Here is a 22,661-nt window from a genome sequence, read left to right as displayed (position 1 = left end):
CTGCAGCACTTCAGGCCTGAATGGTAGAGTAGCCAGATGGAAGATGCTTCTCAGGTAAAAAGCACATGACAGCCCACCTGGAGTTTGCCAAAAGGTCTCTCATCTGATTAGAGCACTTTGCTCTCACACAGGCCTACTTGTTGTTCCTACAGTATTTAAAAGTAGAATGGGAAGCAGAGCCTTCAGTTTTCAGGCCCCTCTTCTGTGGAACCAGCTTCCAGTTTGGATTCAGGAGACAGAGACTGTATCTGTACTTAAGATTAGGCTTCAAACTTTCCTTTTTGACAAAGCACATAATTAGGGCTGGATCAGGGGACCCTGAATCCTCCCTTAGTTATGCTGCAATAGGTGTAGGCTGCTGGGGGATTCCCACGATGCAGTGATCATTTCTTCCTCAGTCACTTTTTTCACTCACTATGTGTTTGTACACCTCTCTGCACTTATTTGTTAGTACTAATCTCTGGCTCTCTTCCACAGCATGTCTTTGTCCTGCCATCCTCCCCTCAGCAGACTGTCCTCTGTCCTCCCCACTGTCGCCAACACGCTTGCTCATAGAGGACATGTGATTTTTTTCCCCCCTCGTTATTATTGTAGGGTCTTTACCTTAAAATATAAAGCACCTTACAGTAGCCATTGTTGCTGGGACACCGTCCCTACAGTAAAGCATGGTGGTAGCATCAAGTTGTTGGGATGCATAAATGCAGCAATCTACAGAGACATGCTTGATGATAACTTGCTCCTGAGTGCTCTGAACCTCAGACTGGGCTGAAGGTTCATCTTCCAACAGGACAAGAAACGTAAGCACACAGCCATGATAACAAAGGAGTGGCTTTGAGACTCTCTGAATGCCCCGAGTGCCTCAGCCAGAGTCCAGACTTGAAACTGACTGAACAACTATGGAGAGACCTGAAAATGGCTGTGCACCAAAGCTCCTGATTCAGACCAAGCTAGACAGTTTCTGCAAAGGATATGAGAAACTGCCCCCCCAACAAAAAAATAGGTGCGCCAACCTTGAAGCATCATACTCAAAAAGACTTGAGGCTGCAATTGCTGCCAAGTTATTAAGCAAGAGCAGTGAAGACTTTAATTTTTTAAATAAATTTGCCAGAATTTCAAGCAACTTTTTCACTTCACTATTGTGTGCAGAATTTTATTGTGATAAATGAATTGAATCTATTTGGAATAGGGCGTTAACGCGGCAGCTTTATTCCAGCCGGAGAATGCTGTGAATACTCTGGATGTACTGCATCTCTGAAATAATTAGCAGACACCTGTTTCTGTGCAATGCAGCTTCTAAACCAAGCTGACTAGCACTGGCTAATAAATCCACCGTCTCATCACTTAAACAATAATAACACCAAAGATCTCTGACATACAGTTTAAGGTCTGTTTAACTATTCATGCTTAAAAATCAAACATATCAGGCTTAGCTGCTAAAATGAAAAATTCCAGTTGACTGTAATGTAAATAATAAAAAGTGTTCACACTATACAAGTCCACTCTCACATCATCTAGTTGAAAAGAAGAAGAATGAATTTTACCTTTCTTTAATTTGCTTACAGAGCTGTTTTTTCTAAATGGTTGTTTTTGTACATGTATGTGCAAATATATGATGTTCAAACTCATTTGCAAACTCGAGCTGCACGATTATATCAGCCGTTTCTGCTCCAAGCTTATAAAGTGTAAAGAAGTCAGTAACTTCCTGTTTATGAAAATCAGACTAAACAGAAGAATTCAATTTGGTGTTTGGCCTGTTTTTCATATCCTTTTTATCACGAGGTTAAAATTTTAACCGTGAAAAACAAGCTGTTATTTGCTTTTTTTGTATTGCTTTGAAAAACCGAATAAGATTAATACCGTAATATTGCACTGGATAGTGGTGTAATAAAGACAACTGAAGTGACAGATTACTTCTCTTTTATAAAGAAACTGCAGGGTTAATTTGTATCACAGCTGAACACACAAACTGAATAAAAGAGGAGTAATTCCACTGAAAATAGCTGAATAGGCCTATAAAAGGAAATTGTCCAGTGAGCAATAGTTCTCAGTAAGTGCCAAACTGCTTTAAGTGGATAGGAAGGCAACAATAACTCAAATAACCTCTAATTACAACCAGGGTGTGCAGAAGAGCATCTCTGAATGCCAATAACTGAAACTTTGAAGGAGATGAGCTACAGCGGCAGGAAACTGAGGCTACACCTTGAACAGTCTCAGCAAAATTGGACAGCAGATGATTGAAAAAACATCTGGTACTTGTAGGGTGTACCTAATACAGTATTCAGTGAGTGTATACAGAAGATTAAAAAGTGCTTTGCGCTTGTATATACCTGGTAAGGTCTCAGACAGCTGTTGGGTGATGTCTGAGGTGCTGCTGCTACGCGGCAGAGGACTGTCTCTGCCTCCCAGCTCCTCCTCTCCCCCACACTCTGACAGCTGACACTCCTCCACATCTGACAGTCGGGAAGACAAAGACATGGTCAGGCAGAGGTGCAATACGGATCAAATATCATGGAAACACACTGGAATATGACTTGCAGACACTGTACAGACAAAGATTTCACACATATGAAACATGGTGAGGAAAAACAGGGCATGCAAACATGCAACGGTGATACATACACTTGTTAAGGACAGCACAAGGCACCGGGGCAATCTTGAGAAATGCATTAGTCAGATCATCCAACAACATGGATTAAATAAAAAGTTCAGGGTGCTATACGAGAGACTGTGACTGAATATGAATGGGAAAGGCTGGGCGAAGGTCACGCAACATGCAAACACATGCAGCTCTCACAATACTTTACCTGAGAGTCTGTGAGAGCAAGCAGAGTTACCAGAAGAGATACCAGGCAAGAAAGAGCTCACAGTGTGGAGCAGCATAGGAACACTTTTAGTAGTGGGCAAAGCCTCGTATAGATGAACACAGTTGCTGATGGACTGGCTTCGCTTAGCTTCCATCAGGGAAGGAGAAAGAAGAGGAAAAAGAAGAGAGACAGTGGGAAGAGAAAAAAGGTAAAGGAAAGAAGCAAATATTCAATGATAGTAAAGTACAAAATGCTGCAAAGAAGCTTCTGCTAATAAATTCAATTCTGATCGTGAAAATGGAGCAATTGAAGACCAGCAGCACCAGAGTTTGATCCAAATATAGTCACATGTGAGTCACAGGTTAAAATAAAACGGCTTTAAGAGAGAAAATATTTTAAAACCAGTCAAAAAAATAAATAAAAATAAAGGGACACTGTCACAAAAGTGAGATTTAAAGATTTTATACAGAAAAAATATAGAAAATCATAACACAAATCAGCACAGCAATACCACAAAATCTACCAAATATAAATCACGAGGGAAAGAAATCAAAACGCCTGGAAGACAATAAAATAAAAAACTGGTAATACACATTTCTCAGATAATGAAGAAACACTGATTCTGCACTATGTCAATTTTAGATTTTATTTTACTGTGAAAATCTCTGGTTTTAAATGTGCAACAGAAGTAAAGAAACTATATAGAAAATGAGCACGAATGCTAAAGTTTTCCTCCAAAAAGCAAAAACAAAGATCAGCGATGTCTTGGTTCTGAATTTAGTGAACTGATTATTATTATGATTATTTAACAGCCGCGTGACCCTTTTAAGATGATCATGAGGAGGCTTTTTAATTTATTCCTAAATAATAATGACATACAGCTGACATTCATTTTAAATTAAAAGATACATTTTCTGACATGTAGTAACATATTTGTAAATGGCAATACGTGACTTCCAGTGTGGAGTATCTGTAGTATTTTCAAACTGATTTTTTGCTCCTTATCAGCTGAAACGCATATCAGTCTATAGACTAGTACTCTCCCCTAAATCCATGCAGATTCAAATGATGATGATAAAAATTTGTGTAGTTAAAATTTTCATTGACACACACACACACACACACACACACACACTCTCTCTCTTTCAAGGGCAACCTAAGAAAGAGAGCAACAGAACTTATCCATCACACAGATACAAGGCAGGATGGCTGCTGTGCATCCAGGTGTTACAGGGTGAGAGTCTGAGTACACCCTGGGCAGGTCGCCAGTATATTGCAGGGCTACACACACTATGCAGTAAAAAATGAAAAATTAATAAAAAATAATTACCCGTGTACACGCCAAGCAGAAAACATTTGATCTCACTCTCTGCATTATTCTATAAGACCTGATAACCATCTCATCTCTGGCAGACTGAGAGCCGGTTCAACTGGGTCCTTGAAGCTGTAGAAGCTTAATGAGTACTGTAATGAATTTTTGAGCCCCTTCCTTCGTTATCAAGACATGATCTCAGAACAATATTAGTTTGCATTTGCATGCTTAAGTGCAACCAAGTTTTGACAGTTGTCAATGCTGAGGCATTGCCATTGTGCCTGGATAGCACTTCAGGTTTAATCTCAAAGGGAGCAGAGAAAGAGGACAGTTCTATTCTCTGCTTTCAGCACACTTTAATTATGCCTTTCAGTGAGAGAGATACATCGTCTCCTCCAGCCCGCCACTGCATCCCATTTATGCATATTAATGAGCATTAATTACACTCTTAATGAAACTATCAAAAACTGCCATGCAATTGATGTGTGGGCCTTCTCTTGAGGAGTAGGGAGGAGGGCTGCTCGGCCTTTGAAGATCAATGTGGGAGAAATCCAATTAGGCCAAAGAAAGGGAAGGGAATTTCAAGCAGTAGTGTTTCATGTCCATCTTTGCTTGCACGCAGATACAAATAAACAGACCAGCATAATAGGTGGATAAACATGTGCATGGGACGCATAATAGATCGAGAACACGCATGCACACCCACGCACGCACACACACGCACACACACGCACACACACACACGCACACACACCGCAACCTTAAAAGTGACCTTACTTGAACCTTTAAATGTGTGCGATTTATATTACGGGCTCTTGCTTTTCGCCTCCATAGGGAAGACACGTCTCCATAATGAGACTGTGTAGACAAACAAATTTAGGCCCCCACAACACGAGTAATACCTACACCACACACACACGCCCCTTCTAAGATGTCATCCAGGCACAATTACGTCTGCTCCTCGCTCAATGAGCTCGTCATTTCAGAACATTGGCGGTAATTGGTGAGGCGGAAGGCCAGGGAACAAAAAGGGATCATCTCTGTGTTTTATCCCCCACATTAAGATTCTGTCTAGACAAAATTAAGAGGAGCAAGCCAGACACTGTAGCTTCTTACTACTCCACTGCTCAACTTATAATTAGCCTGCCACTTTCTCATCAGATAAGGGGTGTTTGCAGAGTCCAAAGCTGGCCTCTGACATGCTGTCAGGGGGACTGTGCTGTATGCCTACAATCCAGTTGACATGGAAACATGTTGACACTGGGTAGTGACATGTGAGGGAAACAATAGGTGCCATCTGCTGGCCTCTTTGTCTTTGGTGTCAGGGCTTTCAGAGACACCTGGGCCAGTGTACACACGGACCTGTCTGAAGACTTTCACACGCAATAATACTGTCTGATAAACCCTGCGGTCTAAAGTTGTGCTTCAAAGGGTTATCAGTATGGTGTTAGAGACTCACACAAAAGCTGAAGATAATAGTCTGTGCGTATGGAACAATGCTTTAAAAAAACCCCAATAACAACACATTTAAAACAGCTTTGTTCCCTGCTTCTAACGCATCAGCCTAAATGCATCTTAAAAAATGCAATCATAACAAGATAATCCGAGTCATTCTCTTCACCTGTCAGTGCCTTTAATGCTAATGTTTTATATAAAGCCAAGTATTCAATTCATTTTACGTCTGCTTTAAATGTATATGGCTCATACGAGCCACAGCTTACTTACCAGAGGCCTTCTGTCGGACATTGTTCCGGGCCTTCTCCACACCCGGTGCTCCTGAAGTAGTGGCTGAGCGAGTCCTCATGGGCTCCTGTACTGGTGGCCCGCCCTGTTCCCCATGATTCCTCCAGCTCAGGGAGAATGAGCGTGCAACTGCTGCTGCCTTCTGAGAGTCCTGGATCACTCCTGACATACGAGGAACAAAACTTAGTGAGTGCTGAAGTGTTCAAGGGCATTTTGTAATGAACAAAACTAAACATTTAGATTCGCCTAGAGCTGAAAAAACAAGAATGAAAATTAAGGGGCCAACCCTTTTTAATTTGACTTTAAACAACACAGAGTAGCTGGCAGAATTATCGTTTTAACCTTACATAGGTCACTTTTAAGCATGGCACCTTTAAAACAGGTCAAACAAGTGTACTGAATCGTACTGGTCAGAGTTAGTCAAGCACACAAAGAAAAACAAAAGACAAAAAATAAACCGTGTCATCCTTCCAATCAAATTAAAGCCACTCTAATCTCCTCATCTTTTCCCATTTTGTCCTCTCACCACGTCCTCTCTGCTTCTTCTCCTTCTGTTCACTGAGTTTGTCCAGAGGCAGGTTGGCCATGTCCAGGCCATAAACGGAGCGTGCCAGCACAGCCGTAAGCGAGTCCATGATGCTGGCCCATTCTGTCACCAGCTCCTCCCAGCAGGTAAGAGAGGACAGCACTGCCAGCAGCTCATCCCAAAGCTCCCGGGAGATAAATACGCACAGGTTGGCTCGTACCCACGCCACAATGATGGTCTGGATGCAGGAGGAGAAAAGACATGATGAATTAGCACCAAGTTACACATACAGTGAGACACAAACACGCTGAATATAGAGCAGGCTTGATAGCACGTGTACAAATAAAGACAAATCGCACTGTATTCAGAGCCAAAGAACAGAGGTGATGACAGATCTATCTCTATGACTGCCTGTTTATCAGAGAGTGTGTAACAAACTAAATGCAACCATACCCTAAAAAGCAAAGATGCTAAACTTTCAGCAAAGCTGTCTTTTCTTTGGTTGTCCTGTGGCCTCTTCATCACAGCCTCTGTGATTCTCAGTAGTACCTGCAACATCTGCTCCCTGCAGAACATGGACAGTAAATAAATTACAATAATGTCAATTGAATTCAATTTAAAAAAAAAAAAAAAAAAGGGGGATAAAAATCACAAAAACTTTTTTTTTTAAAAAATAAATAAATTTGCACATCTAAACATACTACTAACCACGTCTGTGTATTCATGGAGTGCTCCATGATCATATGCCGATAGATGCTAAGAACACCCTTGCACACCTCAACCTGATTTTCCAGGAGTTTTGGTACATCCTGGCATGGCTCCAACAGAAACACGTTGGATGAACTGGTCAGAAACACCTGCACGAACGTAAATGTGTGCAAACATAAAGTAATTAAGACAACAACAATACTGGAAAAACACTGATTCCAACCATCAGAGGTTATGAACACAGATATACCTGTAGTGTTGGCTGGATGCCGGCTTTAATGTTCCTGTTCTCCTCCTCGGTGATGAAGCCCTGATTGATGGCACTGCTGAACGAGTAGGTCCTACCCCAGCTGGACGACCGCTTGTGACTGTGACTCTCCATCATCTGGTAGAAGACAAGGCCGGCCAGTCAAATTCACAGTAGACGTAAACTAATTTATTAAGACCGGTGCTGCAGTCTTTATAGAAAATACCTTTTTTGTTAATAAAATCCACTCTGGTCATAATTATTATTTTTACCTCAGCTGTTGTGTGTTTTGATCTTCTTCAATATCAGAGTAGCTGCTAGAAAGCCTATAGTGCTAAATCACAAATCATTTATTTTTATTTTATTATAAATTCTGATTCATCATCATCCTGTGACAACTGTAGCGTATGTAGCTCTGTGTGTTTCTTCTCCAAACTTCTACACGACTGGTTCAATCTTGATTAAACTTGGTCTATAAACTAAGTAGGGTAACATGATTGGTAACATCTATATGATGATTGATTAAAATATTTAACTCAAATAAGTAAAAGCACTATCCCAAGGGCTGTTTCTTTTTTCTATGTATTTGTATACACAAACTGCATGACTAAGGCCAGTTAATCAACGTAAGCTGGTTTTATGCACATAAATGCATCGTATCATTTGCATGTTACACGTTCGTTTTAATGGTCAAAAGGGTTTTAGTGTTTATTTCTCAGTCTGGTGCACCTTTATCATTCTACACCATTAACTGGGGCTCACAATAGGCTGCAGAGACAGGACACTATTTCTGGACATTTGCATGATCGATACAGGCTGCAGGTAGTTTCTGTGAATAAAAAATAAAGCTGCTAATTGCTTTGAAGTAAAAATATGCACTTTAAATGTTGTGGTAATTAAGTTATTGAGGCATATGATTTATAGGTAGATCAATGTTTACAAATAACAGAAAAGATATGTCTAACAATGAAAGTGAATAACTAATAATATTCTTATTGCATTTCTGATTATTCCAAAATTGTTAGTAATTAAATGTTTTTTTCTGTAAGATTCTCAACTCAAATTGTACCAAGTCTGATACAGGCCTGCAAAAACTACCTGTAAGATGGGTTTTTGAAAGCATGGGGAAAAAAAACAAGGGCATAACTCTTGATTTTTATACAACTTAGTCATTATATATGTGACAGGTTAATGCAAACTTATTCATCTTTCTGTATTACTTACTTGCACGTGCATGTTATTTGTCTCGGTGCTGATAATCTGTTCGGAGCATTCGTCCACTTCATCTTCCCGAGCGGTTCTGTCGGGCTCTGCCATGAAAGATGGTTTCTCCTGCAGGAGCCACTTCCTGTACACTTTGATGACCTTCCTGGTTGCAGAAGCCTCACAGGATGGCAACAAGAAAGCCTTTGCAAAACAAATTAACAAGAAAGAAAGAAAGAAAGAAAGAAAGAAAGAAAGAAAGAAAGAAAGAAAGAAAGAAAGAAAGAAACCATGGCTCATTAGGATTAAAGTTAGTTTTAAATGTGAATCTGTAATTTAATGAAAAGGCCAGCAGAGGGCGACACAGTCCGTGTTACTTGTTAGAGGCATCTTCCAACAGAACAAAATAGAAAATACTGGCAAAGGTTGCAACAGAAGACAGAAATACTCCACCTGGTGGAAGATCTCGTTGACGAAGTTCACATTGTCCCGGGTGGAGAGCAGAATGGACTGCACCATGTCATAAACATGGCGGTGCTCCTCCTCAACGCTACACAAACTGGAATCGCTGGCTCGTCGATCTGACAGGGTGCTACTGTTGGAGTGGCTCTTCTCAGGCTCCCCCGCTGGTCCGTTTGCGTCCCCATCTGATGTCTTATCCTTCTCCTGGCTGCTACTGCCTGCAGTGACAGTCTGGAAAACACAGCCAGGAACGAGAGTCCTTCAGTATGCAGTAGGGGCTACCTCCTCACACGGACCACTACAGTCTCCTTCAGCACAGATTACTTGGCTGTCAGTTGTATTTTATAGCATTTTTAAAGGGAAATGAACCACTGTAGTATGTATGCAGCATTTGTCTGTGGATAAATCACATAAAAATCCATTTATTTTCTCCATGACTGATTTAACTCGAAAGTGACAGAACTGTTGCAGTCTGAAATAAAACCTCCATGACTCCTGATCGCCGTCATCACGATTTTATTTCAGCTATAATCTTAGTTTGAATGCTGTATTACTTGTGAAGCTGTTGATCAACTATGTGCTTTATATAGAGGTAAAATAACATCTAGGAATGAATAAATGCATAAATACTTGTTCAGAAACATAAACCCCAGATGTCTTTATTCTACTGCTAAAGATGGTGTGCTACAAAAACATCTGAAGGATAAAGAAGATCTTGGAATAACAGAATGGAGAAAGAAGAATCCAACACAGGGTACTGTGTGTTCACCTGGATGAGTTTGGGAATGACCTCGGTGCCGTTCTTTGCGCTCTGCGCTGAAGCAGCACTGCTGATGTACTTCTTCTCCAGGAAGAAAGTGACAAGCCAGGTGATGAAGGCCACACGAGGTGCTAGGTACTGATCCCTTGTGCAGAAGGTGCTCTCATTGTTCCGTGTCACTGGCACATACAAGGGTTTTGGTCTGTGGTGGGGGAGGTCTGATGGAGTAACACAGTGGATGAAGAGTTGAGGGCAGAGGGGCGGTTAAAAATGGAAAACAGTGGGAGAAAAAGACAAAGATAATAAAGATTAAATGTGTGGCTGTGGTGAAGTCAGAGTTTTTCCCACGAAATCAAATTGTTCATTTAAATGATGAAACAGGATATGATTTCATCATTTCCTGTATTTCATGCAACTGCTGCTCACGAGTAAAGCCGTCACTGTTTTTATTAAGGAAACTATTTTCTGCACACTTATCTTATTTTCTGTGTTACGGGAAAATAATAAGTAAAGAAAGAGTAGCTGATGTACACTGTGTGTAACTTGAGAGAATACTCCTTTTGTAAATAAACATACTAATAAACATACAAACCGGATTCCAAAAAAGTTGGGACACTAAACAAATTGTGAATAAAAACTGAATGCAATGATGTGGAGATGGCAAATGTCAATATTTTATTCAGAATAGAACATAAATCACGGAACAAAAGTTTAAACTGAGAAAATTTATCATTTTAAGAGAAAAATATGGTGATTCAAAAGGTCATGGTGTCAACAAATCCCAAAAAAGTTGGGACAGGGCCATTTTCACCTCTGTGTGGCATCTCCCCTTCTTCTTACAACACTCAGACGTCTGGGGACCGAGGACACCAGTTTCTCAAGTTTAGAAATAGGAATGCTCTCCCATTCTTGTCTAATACAGGCCTCTAACTGTATTATCGTCTTGGGCCTTCTTTGTCGCACCTTCCTCTTTATGATGAGGAATGAGAATGTGGTCTGGCATTATCTTGTTGAAAAATCAAGGGTCTTCCCTGGAAGAGATGACGTCTGGATGGGAGCATATGTTGTTCTAGAACCTGAATGTATTTTTCTGCATTGATGGTGCCTTTCCAGACATGCAAGCTGCCCATGCAACCCCATACCATCAGAGATGGAGGCTTCTGAACTGAGCATTGATAACAACTTGGGTTGTCCTTGTCCTCTTTGGTCCTGATGACATGGCGTCCGACATTTCCAAAAAGAACTTCCAATCGTGACTCGTCTGACCACAGAACAGTCTTCCATTTTGCCACACTCCATTTTAAATGATCCCTGGCCCAGTGAAAACGCCTGAGCTTGTGGATCTTGCTTAGAAATGGCTTCTTCTTTGCACTGTAGAGTTTCAGCTGGCAACGGCGGATGGCACGGTGGATTGTGTTCACTGACAATGGTTTCTGGAAGTATTCCTGAGCCCATTCTGTGATTTCCTTTACAGTAACATTCACGGTTACGGGGCACTGTAACGCAAGGCCCCAGAAATCACGGGCATCCAGTAAGGGTTTACGCCCTTGACCCTTACGCACAGAGATTGTCCCAGATTCTCTGAATCTTCGGATGATGTTATGCACAGTTGATGATGATAACTGCAAAGTCTTTGCGCAACATTGTGGGAATTGGTGATCCTCTACCCATCTTGGCTTCTGAGAGACACTGCCACTCTGAGAAGCTCTTTTTATACCCAATAGTGTTGCCAATTAACCTAATTAGTGTTAATTGGTCTTCCAGCTCTTCGTTATGCTCAAATTTACTTTTTCCAGCCTCTTATTGCTACTTGTCCCAACTTTTTTGGGATTTGTTGACACAGTGAAATTTTGAATCAATATCTTTTTCCTTTCAAATGATACATTTTCTCGGATTGAACTTTTGATCTGTCATCTACGTTCTATTCTGAATAAAATATTGACATTTGCCATCTCCACATCATTGCATTCAGTTTTTATTCACAATTTGTTTGATGTCCCAACTTTTTTGGAATCCGGTTTGTAATATATACATAGTTTGGGTTTGTGGGCTTACCTAATAAAGGCTTGTAGAGGTTTGTGAGCTTGGTGAAGGAGGGAAATAAGTGTGGAAGGTAGTACTTCTTGAACAGGGTGAAGAGAAACCTGAAGCCTGTGTCCTGGTTCTCTTTGTTCTTCCATTCTAAACTGGATGCCTGGCAGACAGACAGCACAATAAGGCAGACAAGGTCAGGCTACAGAGAGAAGAGATGCTTCCAACATCACAGCGACAGTATATTGTTTGCAACACAATAGCATGAAGGTTCCTCTAAAATTAAATTTAAAAAAAAGAATAAAAAAAAGTACATAGACATAAACTGTTAGATCTGAGGCCAAATATGATGAAAAACTTTAGACTTAACAACTGAATTTACTTTTTATCTTACAGTGGCACAATACATGGAGGAGACCCAATCATGAAAGCAAATGAAAGATGAAGCCAGAACAGAGTATGTTCACATTTGTTGAGCACTTCCATCACACGGCTGTCTATTAAAGACAGAAAAAGCATTTGCATATAAAAGGCATTTAATTTAAGTATGCAAGTGCATTTGCGCAAATTTTATAACACAACTTAATCTAGTCACTGAAAATGTTTGTGTCTGAGGAACTAACTGTACAGAACATGAGGCATTAATAGTTTAGCTGCTGACTTCATAAAATGTGCTGGGTTAAAGCTGATATTTTCATGATGAAAGAAATACTCAACTAAAATACTTTATCTAACAGTATTAGAAGGAACCCCAACAACAAGTGGGGTAAAGCAGCCATCAAGCACATCCAAGAATATCCTGCAGGCAGGGTTAGTTATGATAACATTACTATTCTTGCTGCTGTCAGACAAAGTGAGTTATTACCTGGATGACCATGTACTTAAGCAGTATTTCTAGGATAAAACAGGTCAGGTCATCTGCAGCTTTTTCACCTGCCACAGCTGGAACCAGTGGGGTGATCTCCTCAGGCACCACCTTGGCTGCTCAAATCAACAGAAAGAAAAGACGGAAGTTAATGACAGAAAATAAACCTACCCAGTATTATAACTGGGTACGTTACATAATTTCAGTGGCAATCCTCAGCATGTACAAATGTAATAAAATCTATGGTCATTTAAATGTGAATACATAATGTGTAATGTGCTCCTCTTTTCTCACCATCTGGGGGGTTGGAGAAAGGGTTGTAAATGATGGTGTCGAGGGTGCACGGCCCTCTGGAGGAGGGCACAGCGGGGAATCCTGGCACCAGACAGGCAAAGATGAGGAACTGCTCCTCTGCACAGTGGTCCCTTAGGGCCTGCAGCCACAGCAGGAAGAGACGGATCCCCTCACAGCGAATCTAGACAGCGGGAGAAAAGGTCATTTTTATGCATATTCAAAAGGAGGCTAATTTTAACAATCCATTCAACTAAAAAAATATGTTCAGTCCATCTTTGTGTGCCAAGATTTTAAAAGCTCAAATTGGGCACTTACTTTGAATGAATTTCCAGTGTGCAGAAGCTTTTTGAGAATAGAACCTGGAGGATAGAAAACGTGACAACGGTCAAAAACCGCTATTCAAATTTTCTTCTGCACAACAAGGAAAGAGACAAACCGCACAAAGCTGTCATCTCGACTCAGAAGAATTGACCTTGATGGGTGGTCTTGACAAACTAGTGGGTAGAGTGGCAAGGCTTCATATTTTCCTGATGAAAATTAACACGAGTTGGCAGCGACACACATTTATGAAGCCAATCTGGTTCCACTGTAATCAAATGAGAAATCGGTCTGATTGCTAAATATCTCGGGAGGAAGAGCTCTGCATGTCTGTGCGTGCGTGATTTAGGACATGCTCTTGACAGGCAGCAGTCTCTTTTGAGGACGTTGTGGGCTGGAAAACACTTTGACTGGTCCTAATATTGATTTTAAGGTGATGATTAAGAATCGGGTTTTGTTAGTGTAAAAGCCAAACCGCTGAACAGGTGTCTTAAAGTCCTGATCAACAGGCCCTTACTGAGGGAGCTTTTGTCTGGTCCTCTCATCAGAATACTGAACACGAAAGCACAGAGCAATCCTTTCATGGGTTGTGGCCTGGGGACAGAAGGATAACAAGAAGCTGTGCACATTTCCTTCAGCATCTTAAAGGTACGAGTGAAGTACCTGTGACCCTGCATCTCCAAACTAAAAGGCCATTACTAAATGTAATTCTTGAGCTACTCTACCCACCACAAAGAATATGTCGCAAGGTGCTGTATTTCCATTAGTAACGGTTCTGGATACAGCACACTAAAAATTATGTGAAAGAAAAAGTTAACCAGGCTGAAGTACACATATAACAGCACTGGATCTTGACCAGTGACACCTGAACTGATGTGTGGAAAAAAAAATTCTATGCGAGTGCAAGAAAGGCTAAGAGGAAGCTTTAAACCTGCGCGGATTTGTGATCCAGATGGACAAAAATGGTAAATATGTCTGGGACATCCACCCAAAGATAAGTGTTGATATTTAAAATTACAAGCCTGGGGAGGGGGAAGGCAAATCTGCAACAGTGATCTCAACCTGGACTGTTTAGCTGCCAACGGCTGACGAAAAACAGTTATAATTGGGGTTATCGCTTCTTGCAAGGGTTTTCCTTTTTTGTGCAGGACTGAAATCATGCATAATTCAATTACTTATTTGCATTTCAAATGAAGTGTTAATTTGCATTTCCCATTTACATCCCCTTCTCAGACTAATTATTTCCTCCTCATTATTAAAGGTTAAGGCTTGGTCCTGGTGACATTTTTTTTGTCCTTAAGTGTAAAGAAATACAAAGCGTACACCTAGCTGTCAGTTGTTACAAAGAAAACGGTTACAATTCAAGCAAGTGCAAAATGTTTGATAAAGTGGAAAAACGTTATGTGCATACCTATACTGTGAAACTGCCATCTGTTGTAGATCTTCTCAGGCAGATTCTGCAGGATTTTCTGATGAAAAACAGGACGTGTCATGATTAGCTTTAGAGGAGTGATTAGAGTGGTAGAGAACAGTACCTGCGTCAGCTGTGACAAACAATTCTGGTAGCTAGCTGATGAATGACAAATTGGGGAAAACACCCATTATTCCAGTTATGTTTTCTGGATTTCTAAAACAAATAATTCTTTGCTGAATTTCCAAGTCAAACCATTTTTGACCAAAACACACATATACATACATTTATACACAACAATGCAACAATACTCGTATCGATATTGAACCGCTCGATACAGTGCTTTCAGTTCGGTATGCATATGTATCGAACAATACAAAATGTTTTAGTTATTTTATCAACTTTTCTTCTGACGATGCTGTCTGTGTTGAGCGCTCAGTGGATCTGCGTTCGACTACTCCGCCTAGGCTGCACTGTCGAGTGCAGATCCACTGAGCGCAGCGCAAGCTAGCAAGACAGAAGCTAAGATCATTGCAACATGGCAACTGCCTCAACGCTACCTGAAATTGAACCTCCCCCACCCTCATTCAGATCTGGCCTTTGGACCTATCTTGGTTTTCATGTGAAGCATGACCCTGATGTAAGCGCGTCATGGACAAAAGTAAAATAGTATGTCGGATGTTCCACGCACTGCTCAATCGGTGGGAACTAGTGCGTTAGCGCATTTAGCTTGTTAACGTGTTGACGCCATCCAGCCCCACGCACGGGGCGATCCGCGGTTACTCGTTAACAGAGGTTTGCCGTGTTGTGGCGTTAACGTCATTTTAACGAGATTAACGTTGACAGCACTAGTGGGAACACAACGAATATGACTGCACATATACGCCGACAGCATCCTAGTGCAAAGACAAGAACAACAAGCACGCATGCTACAAGCTTTACCCGAGTCATTTAGACAGCCGTTAGCACATGATTCTCCTTATGGAGACCTGATATGTTTAATATGCTGCTGAGAATATAGCCCAGAAGAAGCGTATAGTATTTGTTTTGGAAAGAGCCATTTCTCTGTAACAAACTCTTTTCCAAAGATGAGTGATTCCTCGATCAGAGATTTATTATTTTATCCCTTTGTTGTTTCAGCAACATTAAATTTAAAAACTGTACGTTTGTGCTAAAATATATATTTATAATTTTAATAAATGACAAATTAAAAAGGCATGAACATTTTTTATCAAAAAAAAAAAAATCGAACTGTGACACCAAAGTATCGAACCGAACCGTGAATTTTGTGTATTGTTGCACCCCTAATATATATACACGCATACATATACACACATATATATTTATTTAAGCAATGCCCTCTCTCTCCACTTTGCCTAGCCTGTCAGTGAAACCCTGTGACCCGACACAGCACTCATCACCTCACCAACAACAGTTTTACAACTCAATTAGCGAGCTCTAACCTTTGAGCAGGCTATCATTATTCCTCAATGCAGCGACCCGTTAACTGGGTCCCTCTGGAAAGATGAAAAAAAATGCCCCGAGTCTGCAGATGTGTGCGGCTGTGCACATGCGGCTAGTTAACAGTCAGTTCATTGCGAGCAACTAATGCTCCAATGACTCACTTCTCATCAAATCCTAATGACTGACCCAGAAAGACTTCATGATTGCAATGCAGAGGTCAAGCCTGTCCTTTACTGCTTTACGTATGCAGCTCTGACCCACTCAACCAGACAACCGATGGTGGTCAGCATGATAAAAAGCTCATCTGGTCTTGAGTGCACGAAACAGAGGCGAGAGAAGGAAAGTGAGCATGCCAGGAAAGAAATGGCAAATATTAGTCTCCTATAGTAACAGATATGAACAGTGGAAAAGAAACTTAGCACTGAAACAGAAACTGGCAGGATAGAAAAAACTCACTGAAGTGATATACTAACAGAACTCTGTGCTTTATTAGCCATGGACATAACACTGGTCTGACAAATGGTATGAGCTTTATCTTTACCCTGTGCTTTGCCGCATTATGCTGAGAGCTGTGGTGGCCCACAAGTCATCTCAGGCTTTGAGTGTCTCCATTTGTCAACAACTTCCTTTTTCCCTTATCATCTTTAACTTTCCCTTCTTGTCCTCTGAGACTAAATCCCCGTCATTATCAGTGACAGCAGAGAAACTGAAAGGCATACATCACTTTAAGGGGGCGCTGGATGACTATCTGTGCCATTCAACTTCTTTCTGATCCCCAGACTCGATAATATGCGTGTACAGGCGTGTGGCTGCACCTTGGTATTGATCCCAAGTGGGATTATTACATCTCAGCAAAGGCTGTGCTGGCCACCTTCATTTTGTCTCCTTATGCCAGTAGAGACATTATGCTAGTCGGTAGCACAGCAGGGTAGCCAGCTTAAGCCTTGTGTGTGTGCGTGCACACAGTAACACTGTCTCTTCACAGAGCATTAGGAAGGGAGAGTGGGAATGAGGTGGAGAAGCTAGCTCAGAAAAACTCCCTGTGGAGCTGGAATGGCGGCCGCAACAATGAAGAATTTACCGGCTGATACAAGGCGAATACAAAATCTGCAGGACTGGATGTTGTTGGAGTTACACTAATCTGCAGCCATACTCCAGCATAAATATAAGGGCATTATTGTGGTCCAACAGCAGCCTTAACACATTTACATGATCCGCACTTAGATTTCCAGCAGTAGAGCCTGAACATGACACAGAATATGCTGCTTACAGATGTGGTCTACAAGGGCTTCTAGCACCAATCACAATGCAATGCTTTTAGATGAAATGTTGTACTTTGCATATTGTTTGGGATTTCTGGCAATCATAGAGATGAATATAGCATATATGGAGGAAGGACCAAACACAATAGAGACATAACGAACTAATCTACCTTAAACTGCAGTCAAGGACGTGCAATAATGAGAAAACCAGACAAAACAGGCAAAACTCAAATTATAACACATAGTAAGCAGTGTAGGAAATAAAGTGCAATGTATAGTGCTTGCATTCAATCAACCAAAAGTGGGCCCTGGGATTACAAACACTTATAGATGAAAAGCACAGAGAGAAGACGTCAGTTACACACACCTGCTTTGCTTATGCCACAACAGTGTGAGCCACGTAAGACTGAACAGAAATTTGACTAACATGCAAATTAAACCAAGTAAAATATACAAAACTCCAATTAAATGGTGCTTTAAGCCCAAAACACTTGTTTTTATTCTTTGTTTTTAAGAAGAACACCAAAAATATGGGAACAGTGTTACAAAACTGTTTTAATTCCCCTCTGTGGCCAGTAGATGGCAGCAACAGCACATGAGACTCCTTCAGCGCCTTAACACCAGCTTCTCATCCATCTGCTACACCTTCCTCTTTGGTTGGCAAAGCCAAGCTACAGCATTCTAGGGTCCGTTTTAAAAACTCTTCTTAATCAGGTTATGTACTAGTGACAAAAATGTTCCTATCTGGAATATTCTGGACCAACGCACAGATCATCAAGATTCATCTGCTGCTCCCCTGTGCAACCCCAAGCTACACTTTGTACATTTGCATTATGCATAACCAGTGGGGGTCCAATGGGTAAACTGCCAGTCAAGAAGAATTAGACTGTAAAACAAATCATGTAACTAAATGGCCCTGAGCCTTTTTTTTTTTTATTAGAAGCGTTAGCCGAGGTTTAGAGGAACAAAGAATATGAAGCAATTACACGAGGCCGAACAGAACTATAGATGGCTGCTCATGATACAGACTTAAACTATGTAATTAATTACTAATTACAGACCTGGGCATTTAAAAACATGCAGGTCAAAATAAATCATATGCTACGGCTGACATGAATAAATCTCAGTTTAACCTCAGAGATCTCTCTTCTCTCAGAGTCTTTTTTTCTGCTTGATACTTGTTTTAGTGTGTTGCCATTTTGGCTGATACTATTCCTATAAAAAAAAAGATTTCTCTCAGTCTGTGATCTCCAAAAACAAAAAACTATACAAAAATAGATTTATTTTGTTTATTAAAAAGTCAGTAAGTTAAGTCTCAGATCTAGATGGGGCAGCTTGACAGAGAGGATAACAAGGGGAATTCAGCCTGCTGACTCAGGTCCAGATGGCACTTGACATGTCAGGGTGAGGTCACGGAGTTTCAGGGGTCCCAAAGCTGTCCCTTAACCTGTTCCATAACCACAGCGGCACCAGTGTTCAATGCCACTGTTGTCAGTGAGAAGTCATCTCCAGTAATACAGGCGCATAAACAAACTCTTCCCCTGAGGCCTGAGAAGCTGGTTCTGGTCTTGTGACAGCAGAAAACAGAAAGAGGTCTCACGCTGGCTGTAAAACTCATTCTTTATAGTATCCTTCTGCTGTGCAGCAGCAAGAAAGAGAAATTAATTACATGTAGACAAATATTTTCTCAAACACCAACTCTTGACTCTAATTAGCTGATATCTGATTAGCAAATAAACAATTTACGACTGCAGCTTGCAAACCAAGAATGAAAACTAAAGACATGAACACATGTCATTACAAACCAAAAAACAAAAATCACAAAAACACGAATAAAACAACTACATGACAATAAAAAAAGAAGCCTTCCTTCCTTAACTTTCTGCACTCAAATCAGAAAGTAATGAACTAAACAAGCACACTTAACTTCACTGATCAACCTCACAACCTCTGTCACATGTGTCAAATTTGGCTCTTTGTTTATCACTAAAGGTTCTTAATAACTCTTGGCCAATCAGCAACAATGTGTGTCTCACGCACAGGTCACCTGACAAGACAGGTGGTTCTCCACAGCAGCTGGGTGCCAACAGGTTAAGAAAGAGATTGGAAACCATAAATCTTTACCGAATGTAAAGAGAAGCCTGTTTATCCTTTTGGCACAAGTTTTTATTTTATAAAAAAAAAAAAGAGGAAAAAAATTTTGTCCTTCATGTCTGAATCTATGTACAACACAGATATGGAGACACATCCATGCATCTACAGCAGATTGTGTGTCTTTGAAAGGCACATTGTGCTCACAGGGATGGAGCTATAAGGGAGTTTTATATTAAATTTTACATCTGTGTGCAGCCACTAGCCTACCAGCAGAACTATAATTAGAATGTATTGTTTTGCTTGACCTTATTTTATAAAGGCTAATAAGATTTTTTGTGGACATGTTCGCATGCAAAAGGCCACTCCAAACAAATTAATTTATTTGATTTAATTAATTGAAGTACAACAATAAACTCTATACGCCTGGCCCTGACGCAACACTCATTTTCCCCAGTGAATTTTTGGGAAACGCCTCCTCAATTCAGATTTCCCGACTCGGAGCAGACAAACCCCGAGTTAGCAATCCAAGATGGCGGCAGTGAATGTAAACAGTTGTGAAACTGTAAACCTTTGAATCTGTACTGCCACTGTTGTGTATTTGTGACTTAGTAAAGAAGCCATGCACAGAGCACTGACCAGGCTCTATCCACGAATGTCTTTTTTAAACACAAAAGTAGTATTACTGCTGCACTGCGTGTGATGCGTGAATGACTCCAGCATGCCAAGAACAGAAACAAATCCTGTTTTTCCTCGCTTTTTCTGGAACGTGCCAACTCATGTGTGATGTCATGAATTCTGATATCAAAGTTCCAACATACCTGGAACGTGGCCTCTTTGTTGGTCAGTCTGTAGGAAGAACCAGTACCAACCCCTGCTGGCCTCAGGGATTGGTACTGGTTGGTGTGCATGCTGCCGGCTGTAACCCATAATTTCCTTAAGGATTAATAAAGTATTTCTGATTCTGATTAAACTACCCAAATGAACTGTAATTTAAAAAGAAAAAAAAAAAAAAAGCATGATTACTAAATCTATAGTAGTTTACCCTCTTTAATTGATTGTGATACTGGTGAGGTTTTAGGTTTAGGTTGTGCACAAACTGCCTCAGATTTCTGCAGCTGAACAGCCCATAGGTTTCATGATTCCCACCTGCCCATTTCCAATTTCACTCTCACACAGAGGATAGTTTCTTCTGTGTGAATTTACGAATCAACGTTCTGTCCATGTTCTATGACAACCATCACGTTGACTTTATCACATTTGTTTCTGTGTATTTGTTGCTAATGTGCCTGATTTGTATGGGAGTTACTGCCTGGGAATCAACTAACCATCAATCACCTTGGAAGTCTCCACTGAATTTGTCATTTGCAGGAACAGATAATGATTAAAGTGCAGCAGATGTTAATGGCTAGGCAGTGGAGTATTTTCACATTTCGATCAATAAATTCAGAACTTCTAATCAAACTAAGTGTTCGCTCTCTCAAGCTGTGAATGACTAGAAAAACTGCTAACGTTACTTCAAGCCTCGGCCTACACGGTCAAAGGAGCCAAACACAGTTTTTTCTGCGGATGTTATACACTGAAAACTTTTCGTTTGAATTATTTTTAACAGCATGTATCATAGCAACACGTATTCAAAAACATAAAACATGTTTTAACATAAAACACAAACAGTTGCCAAGAGAGTTCAAAGCCTTGTGGTCATACTAGGGCAATCCTTTGATTCAACATTGACTAACTATTAAAGTTAAACAAAATAAATAAATGTTATGTCGCTTTTTATGGGGTAAAATCTTTAATCAATATCAAAATAAAAGATGCTGAGAACACGACTGCATCCTCAGAAATGTGGTTGCATTCCCATAAAGACTGCCATGGTATGATGCCTCTGTGGAAGCAGACAAAGAAATCCTGGAAGGGAGTGATGGCTGCTGGTGGGATGGGGGGGTGGAGTGGACCAGCACAGTTTAGGCAGAGGAACAAAAGATTACCCCCTCTAGACAGCCATTACTCAAACGGGCCCAGCATGGGAGATCATGCTCCCCCACAGCAACTCATGAAAAAGGGGTTGCATACCTCATCATGACAGCAAAGTAATCCCCACATAGCCAGCTCGAAGGAAACAAACTGGGGACGTGGACTGCATATATCAGGCAGATGTGAGGGACAGGTGAGAGCGTGAGACTACGTTTCACATTCCTGAAGAGAGGAGTGTAAACGGGGTTCTCCAGGGAAACTCATACAAAGAACATGAGAAGTGATGTTGAGATGTCCTGTTCTTCTTACCCTGTCATACAGCATTAAAGTGTGACTCTAAGCACTGTGCTGCAAACTTGCTTTTGTCCCAGCCATTATCCACTCGGAGGCCACGCTACAAAATCCTCTGACACTTGCTGGACAAAAGCTGCCATGTTTTGGCCGGGCGATTCCCATCACTTATGTTAACAATGGCCGTTTACACAAAGTATTATCCTGCACTGAGAGAAGGTGTATGACACACGTGGCATAAATGTAAAATTCCCATAAGAAATACATTACATTACTGTGCTTGTTGTAGAAATAATTTATGAGGGAGCAAAATGCCATTGCCTCGAAACACTGTTTTAATTAATTTTCTGCTGCACTGCCACATCTTTCGCTGCATAATATTACACATTTTCTTCAAGTATGCATGTTCGAAGTACATGCACTGATATCACATTGACGAAAAAATTCTTAATGTAATGTGGTGTAACGGGAATGTCCACACATTGCAGCACAGCTCAGGATCAAGGCAACCCTGTATCTGTCCTGCCCACATTAGTCAAAGCAAGCTTATCTTCTCAGTGCATGGGTAAAAGCACACAGCGTCACAGGCAGGGGCTAAAAGGGGAAAAATGAGGGTTAAGCTGCTTTCAATATTAGTTCTCTCTGAAAAGATGACTCCATAAATATGTAGAAGCCATGAATCCAGGCTTTATTTACAGGTCAAATGACTGGATGTGTGCATACAGACACTGTGGGTTTCTAGGTAAAGAATAGAGAGAACTGAATGGAAATGTTGAACTGAATGATAACATTTTTCTGCTTTGATCAGAAAATAATTTCTGGTATGATCTGCAGGAGAGGGGCATCGGCACAAGTGTTAATTCTAAAGAAGATTGACAGACTGAAAGAACAC

The 22,661-nt window shown here is 40.8% G+C and overlaps 1 protein-coding gene across 7 annotated transcripts in view; it reads right to left on the bottom strand.

The window, feature by feature from the left end:
• The window catches only part of ralgapa2 (Ral GTPase activating protein catalytic subunit alpha 2), a 98,809-nt gene that overhangs the window by 55,662 nt on the left and 20,486 nt on the right, over positions 1-22,661 (bottom strand). For 6 of the 7 annotated variants that reach the window (XM_005922338.3, XM_005922342.3, XM_005922339.3 and 3 more), the window contains exons 4-18: positions 14,685-14,742; positions 13,271-13,314; positions 12,956-13,136; positions 12,662-12,777; positions 11,821-11,959; positions 9,775-9,983; positions 8,997-9,236; positions 8,565-8,747; positions 7,344-7,478; positions 7,094-7,242; positions 6,839-6,950; positions 6,386-6,623; positions 5,842-6,021; positions 2,805-2,951; positions 2,328-2,450 (exon numbers count right to left, since the gene is read on the bottom strand). In XM_005922338.3, coding sequence (XP_005922400.1) covers positions 2,328-2,450; positions 2,805-2,951; positions 5,842-6,021; positions 6,386-6,623; positions 6,839-6,950; positions 7,094-7,242; positions 7,344-7,478; positions 8,565-8,747; positions 8,997-9,236; positions 9,775-9,983; positions 11,821-11,959; positions 12,662-12,777; positions 12,956-13,136; positions 13,271-13,314; positions 14,685-14,742 — 2,254 coding nt within the window. The remainder of the gene's footprint in view (positions 1-2,327; positions 2,451-2,804; positions 2,952-5,841; positions 6,022-6,385; positions 6,624-6,838; positions 6,951-7,093; positions 7,243-7,343; positions 7,479-8,564; positions 8,748-8,996; positions 9,237-9,774; positions 9,984-11,820; positions 11,960-12,661; positions 12,778-12,955; positions 13,137-13,270; positions 13,315-14,684; positions 14,743-22,661) is intronic. The other variant, XM_005922340.3, reaches the window with a different exon arrangement.

The sequence above is a fragment of the Haplochromis burtoni genome, unplaced genomic scaffold (assembly GCF_018398535.1).
Source record: "Haplochromis burtoni strain Fernald_Lab_line unplaced genomic scaffold, NCSU_Asbu1 Contig_55, whole genome shotgun sequence".
Classification (NCBI taxonomy): Eukaryota; Metazoa; Chordata; class Actinopteri; order Cichliformes; family Cichlidae; genus Haplochromis; species Haplochromis burtoni.
The sequence above is the reverse complement of the archived record's forward strand: the minus strand, read 5'-3'. Positions and strand labels throughout refer to the sequence as shown.